Source organism: Cydia splendana, chromosome 16, assembly GCF_910591565.1.
Source record: "Cydia splendana chromosome 16, ilCydSple1.2, whole genome shotgun sequence".
NCBI classification, from domain to species: domain Eukaryota; kingdom Metazoa; phylum Arthropoda; class Insecta; order Lepidoptera; family Tortricidae; genus Cydia; species Cydia splendana.
This window is the reverse complement of record NC_085975.1, coordinates 7408198-7420468: the sequence shown is the minus strand read 5'-3', so window position 1 is coordinate 7420468 and position 12271 is coordinate 7408198. Positions and strand designations below refer to the sequence as shown.

General features: G+C 39.6%; 1 protein-coding gene and 1 non-coding gene across 2 annotated transcripts in view; both read right to left on the bottom strand.

Annotated features, from left to right (window-relative positions):
• LOC134798208 (ras-related protein Rab-2A) overlaps nt 1-12271 on the bottom strand; it is a 29297-nt gene that overhangs the window by 16779 nt on the left and 247 nt on the right. The window contains exons 2-4 of the mRNA XM_063770572.1: nt 10290-10449; nt 7856-8011; nt 5053-5233 (exon numbers count right to left, since the gene is read on the bottom strand). Coding sequence (XP_063626642.1) covers nt 5053-5233; nt 7856-8011; nt 10290-10449 — 497 coding nt within the window. The remainder of the gene's footprint in view (nt 1-5052; nt 5234-7855; nt 8012-10289; nt 10450-12271) is intronic.
• Nucleotides 4044-4117, bottom strand: Trnai-aau (transfer RNA isoleucine (anticodon AAU)). The gene has a single exon. It is a non-coding gene; the product is annotated as a tRNA-Ile (tRNA).

Here is a 12271-nt window from a genome sequence, read left to right as displayed (position 1 = left end):
GGCAGCTGCCGGTGATACGACTTGGCATGGATGTCTCCACCTCCCAGCCTAGTCTGTTTACTGTGACGGCGTGATGAGGAGAGCCTTCACGCAGCTGTGGTAAGCTTGCAATTTACTGGCGGTCCTAGTGAACACAACGTCAGACCGCCCTTTCTAACGAGTCAACGACCTTAAGAATCGAGGCGTAGCTCCTGTCAGATAGGACGCTCCAACACCGGGCTAGCGGGATCAGGAGTGACGTCCTCTTGATGTACTTACTGGCGTGACTGGCGCATGCATGCAACATGCCAAGGGCTAACGCTACGTAGCGAACGAGACGCAACTGTCAGTGTCTCACTAATATGGAAGAGTGATAAAGAGACAGAAAGAAGCTCAAGTGATTGTTTGTTTGTTTGTTTATTTTATTTTACAATTAGCACTAACAGTTAAACCTTACGTACTAATCGGTGTTGTGTTACTTATGTCTAACATGCGGACAGGTACAATTAAGATGGATTAAATTACAATATTACATGGGGGATAAAATTAATTACAATTGCAATAAAAATAAATTACCATAAATTACTATAAATTAAATAAAAAACAGGTACACGAGCAAAATGTCAAAAATTCTAATTCTATAATGTTATGTCGATTTACAGTATGGAGCTTTTCGCCACTATTGACTCAAGGTAACGGTTGGATGCTGTCAGAAATTGGTTCTCAGAGGTGTAAAATATGTCAAGTTGGCTATCGCTGTTTAAGATGCTATTTAATTGCGTCATCGCTTGATGTAGCGGGGAGAAAGAGAGAGCACGCGTCTTGGCCGGCGGGACGGCAAAGATGTCCCGCCGGCAAGGGTCCATCCCCCGGACGATCACTTGAGTTTCTTTCTGTCTCCCGGTACTGAGTTTGTATGGCGAGAACCGGGTATTCCCGGTTCCGGTACTATGTTTGTATAGAAAACCAGTACCGGGAGCACTCCTTAGATCGTCGCCTTGTCTAGGCCGCCTGTACACCCACAATGTAGAAATGGTCTTCATGGTGCATCAAAAATAAGATTGATTGCCAGGTACCTCTAATATCCAGTGAAGTAACGAGCTATCTCAGGCACCTATTTCTACTGTCCATGTTAGCTTTCAGAACGATACTTGTTCATAAGCCTATCGGACACTATGCCTTCTTCCAACGCCATTAATAGCGAGACCAGCGCCTCCCAAACCACCAGCTTGGGACGCGAGAAATCTAATTAAAATTACTTGCCCTAACTTGAATAGCCCTACAACGTACCTATATAGAAGAGCTGCCGCTCTTTTACTGTTAGCATCAAGCCGCAGGGTCAATGACCTTACTCTACTACTCTGTAGCCCGGGCAATTGCATAGATAACTTTCGCGCTATTATTTTGTGTCCGAAATTCGGCTCTAAACCAGATAACGTGTCTTACCGACTGGACTCTTAGAGACTCTGGAATAAAGTATAGACCCAGTAAGTAGGTAGTCTGGGTACGTCAACTTGTGAGATTTACACAAAATGTTAGGGGACACTGCGCCTATTTCTTCCAGCCACAGTCTCATCCAAGCCGGCCTCGCCTACGATTGCTTTCGATCCGCGATGTACTTATTCACTAAATTGGCTGGAAAACTATCCAATTAGCTTAAGTTAATTGGAAACATGACTTTTTCAGACGATTCTATCGCCGAGATTCTGCGGATCGGATGCGATTTCGAATGAGAAATCTCTTAAGCCGGTTTAACGTCAGATTCGAATCTGGGATTACAATTTATATTCTCAATTTCCTGTAATGCATCATTATAACGAGTCACTGTGATTTCATGGGTTGCAATAAGGCGTATATATATATATTCTTTCTCTGAGTTCTATGACAGTAGGTGTAGCCCTAACGCTTGCGCGCCCGCTGACTCGCCACCAGGAGATAATAAACAGGTCTCAATGGAGACCTCTGACGTAGAGTACGGAACACATAATATAAAAATTTTACCTTCCAATAAAATTGTTATTATGTTTCCTTCTACGTCAGAGGTCTGAGTAATGCCTTCCTGGCAGGCTACTAGGCTACTTTTATGCCGACGGTACTTCTCCTCAACAATGTGTCATGGCGGCGAGTCGCGGAAAGCGAGTAACAGTTCGCAGGAAGGGGAAGCGGAACTACGTCACGGCGCGGGGCGGAGCGACTACATAGACGCTAGCGGCATCTATCGGACACCGGAGACGTTACTCTCTCAATGGAGACCTCTGACGTAGAAGGAAACATAATAACAATTTTATTGGAAGGTAAAATTTTTATATTTCTTCCGCAGTTCCCGTCGCGACATTATTAACTCCCCTTCTGTTGAATCTTTTTGCCCTTCGGCCCACTCTAGTCCACTGCTCCTCTCCATTTATCTCCCTACCTCTTTTAGAGGGCCGATCTAACTCTAAGTAATGCTCGCTTTCCATGTTTTCACCACCGCCAAACACCATAACCTCACTTTCGTCACAAACCACGTTGTTATTCTTCTCCCTGTCATCACACTGATCACTTACTAATAACTATTATAAATGTGTAAGTAATTCTGTCTGCCTCTTTGTCGCCTTTTCATGGCTAAACAACTGAACCGCTTTAGGTGAAATTTGGCAAGAAGGTAAATTCCTTGAATTATTTTATACTTTGAAATGTAGACCTCTGGACAAGGGACGGGAAATAACTCAGTCCCAATCCCACACTTGCGTGCTATAAACTGTTCGAGCATTAGTAAGAAATGCTCTTTAAAAATACGACGGCAAAAAATGCATTGGATTTACACTAATGTGCCGCTGCCGACAAACATGGTACGAACTGCGCCAACAAGATTTGATAGTGTGTTCTTAGGTACAGTCGACGTCAATGATATGTTTACACTTTTGCACCTTACTCCTTTGTAATAAGGTGAAAAGTTCATCCTTTTTGAAGTCGGTTTTCTTTTTTTTGTAAAAAGTTTTGTTCTTTATATAGATCCAGTAAGGTCCGGTGCGTAAGTAATAAACCCTTCGCCTTTAGCGTGCGGCGCCGCCGTGAAACTTGTCAGTCTGAATGTTGTCAAATTCACTGTCAAAAACTAAAAGTATTGACAACAACTAAAATATTTTTAAAATACCTTTCAGCTAATCTTATTTATGTCATTGGAAACCAAATAAAACGTTTCAAAACTTTAACCCGACTGTGATTTTAAGACAAAACCGTCGTAAAGAAGTACCTATGTCCTATGTCTTAGCTGTTACGCTTGATAATTAAACAAACCTTTATATGGATCGGTTGTCGATAAGGTCGATTTCAAATTGAAGCTTTACGGAAATAACACCTTAATGACAAACGACAATAAGTAGCCTATTGGTTGAAAACGACACACAGTGGCGGATTTGCAGTCTTTGCCGCCCTAGGCCCCAGGCCCTGTAGCCGCCCCTTTCTCATCACCCATCATATTGACTACATTTTGAGTTATTTCTTGTTATCATAAATATCTTGCCGCCCTAAGCGTGGGCCTACTGGGCCTTAGGGTAAATCCGCCACTGACGACACATATTAGACATCTATCAACTTTAAAACAATGTCAGTCACATAATTTCAAACTTGGGTAAATCCATCTGTCAGATTATGCAATTTTGGTATTAAGTAAGGATTATAGGGTAGATATTTGCTGAGAGGGTCGAATGAATTTACCCGAGTTTGAAGTTAAGCGACATATATGCCCCTTAACCATCAAACAAGCACCACTGTGGCGCAAACATCCAATCAAATACAACAAAATGTAAGGTCCGAATAAAGAAAATGTTAGAAAAATTACTTCTTTCATTAGCAATAGTAAATTTATAAAATAAACAAAAACCTCGCGGATTACTTGAGACATATCGTCAGGTGTTCAAGTCACTAATTACTAAAAAAAATTTAAACAAAAATCGACCTTCTTTAAGTACTAATATGGTTTACTATGGCTATGGACTTGTGGTGGTAATTAGTGAGTTTTGCTTGTCACCTGACGATATTATTTTATCTTTGTAGAAATGTAAAAAAAGCAAAAAGAAGAGTGGCCCATGAGGGGATCGAACCCGCGACCTTCGCGTTATTAGCACGACGCTCTAACCAACTGAGCTAATGGGCCGATGTGTGACCGCGCGAAATACGCTTTCACGTTATCTCATCATCGAGACTGCAAGACAATAAAGATAGGCAGCTGTTCGACGTGCGATTAGCGATCGATTATTTTCCCGAAAGAAATGTACTTACACCTTACAAGTAGATGTAAAAATAAAAACCCACCCACCCATGTGGTCTTCAAAGCAAAAAAAACCGGATAAGTGCGAGTCAGACTCGCCCACCGAGGGTTCCGTACTTTTTAGTATTTGTTGTTATAGCGGCAACAGAAATACATCATCTGTGAAAATTTCACCTGTAGCTACCACGATTCATGAGATACAGCCTGGTGACAGACAGACAGACGGACACTGGAGTCTTAGTAATGGTGTCCCGTTTTTACCCTGTGGGTACGGAACCCTAAAAAGTACAAAATGGTCTCGTTGTTATTTTACTGCGTTGTTTGTACGGGTTGGAAATTTTATCCTGTCAACTTAAATTTAATTTCAGACGCATTTTTAATATTAATTACATGTAATTCTCTTAACATCAAAGTCGCGTTTAGGTTTATTCAACAACCCCCCTCTGAGCTACTTTCTTTCGCCGACTGTACAGTGGCGTTTAAAAGTGCATGGAGATGTTTAAACCGTAATATTAAGGCATTACGGTCGACATCTATCCATGCACCTTGGAACGCTGTACATGCATACAATGGGCTTTTAGCGTCTAAGAAAAAAATCGGACAAGTGCGAGTAGGACTCGCCCACCGAGGGTTCCGTACTTTTTAGCATTTGTTGTTATAGCGGCAACAGAAATACATCATCTGTCAAAATTTCAACTGCCTAGCTATCACGGTTCATGAGATACAGCCTGGCGACAGACGGACGGACGGACGGACAGCGGAGTCTTAGTAATAGGGTCCCGTTTTACCCTTTGGGTATGGAAACCTAAAAACGAACTAACCTCATTGTTAATGTCGAAGACTCCCTCCTGGATCTTCTCGTAGATCTCTTTAGCGGTGTTGATGAAGGCCTCCTCCACGTTGGCGGCCGTTTTCGCAGAGGTCTCCATGAAGACTAGGCCGTGCTCGCGGGCGAACGCTTCGCCTTCTTCCTTCTTCACTTCGCGCCGCGACTCCAGATCACTGTTTAGAAAAAAATATATGTATAGTGTCCGACAGTTTGTATCGACATGAGGGTTTTTTAGGGGGACGGACAAACGGACGGGCTTGGTAAACTAGGGCGTCGCCAGGGGGGAGCAGGGAGGCGCAGCTGACCCCTTCTCTTCGACCTAGCGTTTTCCTGGCCTGGCGCCAGGGTCCGCTTTCCTGCTCAGTCTTCTCTACTTTGCCCGGTCTTCGGCATCCTCGGGTGTGAGATTGTTCTCTCCCATGTCCGCTGTCACGACTTCCAGCTAGCGCCCCCTTCTGGAGATCATATTTAATTTAAATTCAAATGTATGCCCACTCCATCCCTCCGCTAGGCCTTTGGCGATACAAATTTGAACCGTCTTGGTCCAATGGCTGGCGACATTCTTGTTGGTAACAGGGCTACAATGGCATACTTTTCAAACTTCAAAATTTATTCAGCAAATAGGCCACAAGGGCACTTTTACACGTCAGCATTGAATTTACATACAAGCACAATAAAATATGGCATAGTGATGTGGGGAAATAGCGTGGATCTAATACAACTATTTAGACTACAAAAACGCTGCATTAGAATAATAGTTAATATGCCTTTAAGATCGATGGAAAGCTGTAAACAACATTTTATCGAAAAAAAGATACTAACATTGCCATCGATCTATATCATGGAAGCATGCATCTTTGTGAAAAAGAACATCACCTTATTCCCACAATATACACGCGCACAAAACCTACGACTGCGAAATAAACTCGAAAGACCTGCATCAAAATTACAAATGGTTCACTCTGGTCCTTTTGCAATGTGTGTAAAATTGTATAATCATTTACCAGACATTATTAAACATGAATCTGACTTTAACATATTCAAAAATAATTTAAAGACATTCTTGCTGGATAAATGTTTCTACTCTACTCAAGAGTTCTTGCCAGAATTGTAATGTTAGTATTTAGTTATAACTAGGTATCGGCATTCTTTTAGCTTTATTTAAAATTATACAGTCATGTAAATAGCTAATTAATAATTTGTAATTATAATGTTATTTTAAATTTTAATTGTGTGTAAATATTTTTGATTGTATTATAGTTCTTGACCTTTTTTTAGTTATTTTAAGTTATGAACATTGATTGTTATTACATATTTTAATTTAATTTGTTTGGCATGCCTAGAATTAGTTATTATACGAGTATTAGTTGTTATTTTAGAATAAGAATTGCTGTGCCCTTACAGGGTCCATGTCACTGTACTGGAAATTATTGTAACACCTTTATGTAACAACATGGAAATGCAATACACAATAAACAATAAACAAAAAATACATACTTTGGGTACAGAACCCCAAAAATACCTACTAATATTAAAAATCCGAAGGTCACTGTCTGTTACCTCTTTTTGGTATGGAGATAGTTCAAGTCCCCGAGGATAGTTTTAAATTAAAATTGGTATTTGTAAAATTTGTCATTGTGAACAAATATCATTAAGGTTTAAAAACAACCTCGTCAGTCGAATCTAGTCTAGACACATTCTTTGTTTTAATTTATTCATAATTTTCATCAACCAGCAATTATATTTTTTAACCTGTTATACAATTAACATGTTATCATAGACCTCATTTAAATTATTCGAGTCAAGGCCATCATCATTGATAATTTTAAATCTGAGCTAAACAGCTCTCTCTGCGAATAATTTGCCTTTTTATACCATTGTCATCTATGACTCTGACTACTATACTATATATACTATTTGCGATTGTTAGATTCCATTTATACATTTCAGTAACAAAAACAGTAGGTATTCGTATTGTATAGCATCTCTTCCTTCCTTGCCGTATCCGGCAATGGCGACCCCATCAACAATTCTTATCCGGATTATGAAATGCCCTTATGTGGCTCGCAAAACGATGACGTACCAAATGACCTAGATTACAACTTCCTTTGCTTCAAAATAACTATTTACGATACAAGTGCGGAAAAGAGGAAATTCGAAACGAGTGGCGATAAATTAAAACACGACCGAAGAGAGTGTTTTAAATCGAATTGGTGCGAACACATGCGAATAGGTAATTCGCAACTCGTGTTGATTTAAAACACTCTCTTCGGTCGTGTTTTAATTTATCGCCACTCGTTTCGAATTTCCTCTTTTCCGCACTTGTATCGTAAATAACTATTTTTGTCCAAACTTTTTTTTCCGATACAAGCTTATTTTATCGCAAACTAATCCAACTAAACTTTTATTCAGACAGGACAAAATAAGATACTAAAATAGATTTACACTACCGCTCATAAGCATCTTAACTATAACGCTCAAGTGCCTATATATCATCATCGTCTCATCCTAGCCGTTTTCGGCCAAAGCGACTGCGTTCGACCGCTGAGAGCGTCGCTGGTGCGCTCTCATGTGACTGACATAGCCAATTTTTGTAGGGAATGTGTGGCCACACTCGCTGCAGGTCAGCACCCCTCTGATATAATTGTACGTTATGGCGACAGGTGGCCACCTAGCTCGTCGCGGTTAGCGTCCAGTTCAGTGCAGCGCCTAGTTTCAAACTGACGCACCTGTGTCTGCATAACATGCCTCCAACGCGGACTATGACAAATGAATGACCGCGTAGTGATAGTTACCTCTTGTTGCCAATTAACATAATGACCATGTTGGAGTTTGAGTGCTGGCGCGCGTCCTCCAGCCACGTGGTGAGGTGGTTGAAGGTGTCCCGCCGCGTGATGTCATAAACGAGGAGCGCTCCCGCCGCGCCGCGGTAGTATGACCGCGTGATCGACCTGGAATTTGTTTCGTATTAACGCATATCATTTGGTGGATAAAGGAGGTACGCGTATCAGTAGGTAGGAGATTCGATCCCAAGATCGTCAGCTTTTGAGATAGGCTCACTGCCAACTAGCTAAACAGCCATACCTACACACCTTACATACATATATGTATATAGGATAGGATGTAGACCAAATTTTCAATCAATCTTCTTAGCTAGAATATTTAAATCCGCTGTTGTAAAACAAAGACTTTGACCTGAGAATGTCATTTTGTGTATAAAGGAATGCCCTCATCCAAAGGTGTAAGAACTTATCAATCACTCACTTCCCTACACACGTACGAAAAATGGCTTGAGTCAACATACTAGTCACTAAAGGTTGGTTTGCTCAGTCACGCGTGAAATTCTTTAAAGCATACTTCTGCAAAGGAAGTCTATAATGACTATAATTTATAATGTAATTAATTAATTTATAATGTATTATTAAAACATCACAAAATAAATAAAAACTCACGCCACTCATATTGTTATTTTTACCTAATAAAATATCTGTTGCATTTGTTGTGCATTAATAAAGAAATTATCAATGTGTAATGACTTTAAACTACTAAAGCATGAACTATTTGGATCGAAAACAAGGTTAACAGACCAAATAGCAACCTCAATCCCAAACAATGGATACAGAATGTGAATTTCATACAACAAGCCTTTACTATTCAAGTATGTTCACCTTTAACATTGTTATATTTATAAACTAGGTGAACACTTCCTAATCCAAGTCATTGCTCTATTGATATCACACCACTAAGAGTTATCTTTGTTTTGTTTTCTCAATACGTCGTTAGTAGGTAGGCAAAACAATGAAGTTGGTTAAGGATGCAGTTTGTTTTGTTATTAAAAAAAATATTTCAACTAGTTATTTATGGTTGGTCCTAATATTTTACTTATGAAGAAGGAAGTGATATTTTTTGCTATAAATTTGTCTTGAATAATTACGTCCAGTGGCCCAGTCTTTGTTGTGCATTTCATTATTCAAATATATTCTCTCTATATTCTACAATTTCTACTTAAATACAACGAATTATTATATTGATAAACTAGGTGAACACTTCCTAATCCAAGTAATTGCTCTATAAATATCATACCACTAAGCATTCTTATCTTTGTTTTGTTTTCTCAATAAGTCGTTAGTAGGCAGCCAAAACAATGAAGTTGGTTACGGATGCAGTTTGTTTTGTTATTAAAAAAAATATTTCAACTAGTTATTTATGGTTGGTCCTAATATTTTACTTATGAAGAAGGAAGTGATATTTTTTGCTATAAATTTGTCTTGAATAATTACGTCCAGTGGCCCAGTCTTTGTTGTGCATTTCATTAGTCAAATATATTCTCTCTATATTCTACAATTTCTACTTAAATAAATACAACGAATTATTATATTGATAAACTAGGTGAACACTTCCTAATCCAAGTAATTGCTCTATAAATATCATACCACTAAGCATTCTTATCTTTGTTTTGTTTTCTCAATAAGTCGTTAGTAGGCAGCCAAAACAATGAAGTTGGTTACGGATGCAGTTTGTTTTGTTATTTAAAACCCTATTTGAACTAGGGTTATTTATGGTTGGTGCCTAATATTTTACTTATGAAGAAGGATGTGATTTTTTAGGTAGCGGAACCTTTAGGTAGTGGAACCTTTAAGTAGTGGAACCTTTAGGTAGTGGAACCTTTAGGTAGTGGAACCTTTAGGTAGTGGAACCTATAGGTAGTGGAACCTTTAGGTAGTGGAACCTTTAGGTAGTGGAACCTATAGGTAGTGGAACCTTTAGGTAGTGGAACCTATAGGTAGTGGAACCTTTAGGTAGTGGAACCTTTAGGTAGTGGAACCTTTAGGTAGTGGAACCTATAGGTAGTGGAACCTTTAGGTAGTGGAACCTTTAGGTAGTGGAACCTTTAGGTAGTGGAACCTATAGGTAGTGGAACCTTTAGGTAGTGGAACCTCTAGGTAGTGGAACCTTTAGGTAGTGGAACCTATAGGTAGTGGAACCTTTAGGTAGTGGAACCTTTAGGTAGTGGAACCTATAGGTAGTGGAACCTTTAGGTAGTGGAACCTATAGGTAGTGGAACCTTTAGGTAGTGGAACCTTTAGGTAGTCGAACCTTTAGGTAGTGGAACCTATAGGTAGTGGAACCTTTAGGTAGTGGAACCTATAGGTAGTGGAACCTTTAGGTAGTGGAACCTTTAGGTAGTGGAAATCCTTGTACTTTATAAATGTGGTAAATAGAACATACCTGAATGCTTCCTGTCCAGCCGTGTCCCAAATTTGCAGTTTGATCTGCTTGCCATCAATGGTGATCATGCGGGCTCCAAACTCCACTCCGATGGTGAGATCATGCACTGGCTGGAACCTCTTGTCCGTGAACTGTAGCAGCAGGCATGATTTGCCCACACCTAAACATTTGTAACATTACAATTTCATTGATTTACAAAAAGTTAACAATCTTCTAAATCAGGGGTCTCCAAACCCCGGCCTGCGGGCCAAATCCGGCCTGCGACGCATTCCAATCCGGCCCGCGGACCCCCAACCCTAGTGCCCAGTGTACGGCCCGTGGGAGCCAGGCTCCAGGGGTTCAGCATTCATTGAGAGTGGAACTGTTCCTAACAGCAGCAACCAGACACCCTCCCCCGGCGCAAAAACCGACGGTGGCCCGCGCGAAAGTTTCTGAGGTGCAATATGGCCCTCAGGTAAAAAAGTTTGGAGACCCCTGTTTTAAATTAACCAATGCAATTTGTTTTTATATTAAATCCATTCTAACAAAGCACACATTTGTTTTATAAAACTCATCATGAATCTCCAGGCTGTCATTAAAGGCACAGACTAGTGAGAGAGAAAGAGACTGCATGCACTTGGGAGGGACAACAGTATTTATGACCTTTTATGGTGAAACATTGATTTTGTTAGTGTGAATGCTGTAAGTATTACTATTCTGTGACTGAACACAACAATTACTAAGGTAACCTTAAGTATTGTGTATGCAAAACGAAATCCAATATTGAACACCCATACTGGAAACATTAGTCATACAGATCAATAGATATAGTATGTGTTTATTGTAACAGGTGAACCGTAACTGAGAACAAAGTAATCTTGTTTATGGGTTAACCCCCCTTATTCATAAAACTTTATGCGGCTGATTTAGTTATATTATGTTTTCACCCTTTCTTACAAATACATAAGTCATAATGACAGATAAAGACAAACGATTATTAACTGATTGAGGTTTGTAGCATGATTATGAATAAGGGGGTAAATCTCCAAATAGCCATGTTGTTGTGTAGAGATCAGATGCTATTTCATCCCCAATAGAATATTATATAGAAGAATTTTTTTAAATAAGTTTTAACCCCTGGAACGCCGAACCGACAAACGTACTTGTACCCGTCAGATGCCTAGTGCCGGATCCGTCCCATCCCCCTCAACTGCCGGAGGGTCTTCAATTTTTGTACCCGTCAACTGCCGCGATCAAAAAAAAGTGATATTGTGCAAATGATATAAAACTCTATTTGTAAGTGTTTAGATCTCAAAATTGTAAAAATATAATACAATAAATTTGGTGACTGATAAGGCACAAGGCAGTTGAGACACTTTGTACAGATCTGGGACTAGGCAGTTGACGGGTACAAAAATTGAAGACCCTCCGGCAGTTGACAGGACTGGTACGGATATGGCACTAGGCGTCCCAAGGGTTAAAACATGTGATTTTTTAATGAATCAACATGTGTTGATATGAATTTCTCATATCAATAATTTTCATGTTTAATGATTCATAGCTTGTTTTTACAAAGTGATGTCTGCAATTCAAAATGTACATATGATATTGTGTGAAACGGAGCCTAAAACATTTCTGGACGCTTATTTACATTACATAATTAATGTGTCATTTCTAAAACTAAACACACAACAGAAATACAAACAAAGGAAGTCCTTGACTTGAAACTTGTCTGGTTTAGCTGATCTACTCATAGCCATAGTCATAGCCTGTTTGCCCTATAATAATCGCCAACGAATTTAAGATATGCGCTGAATATTAAGTGTTCTGAAACGAGCGTGGGCGGAAAACAAGAGGCAATATAGATAACAATCATCCACACACCCCATACACCACTAACAAACACTTAACAAGTTATATGAACAGTCGTTTTAACTTATATCGCAACTTCAGACGGACCTATTTACATCCTAGATAACACGGAACGAAAACAAAAAAAAATG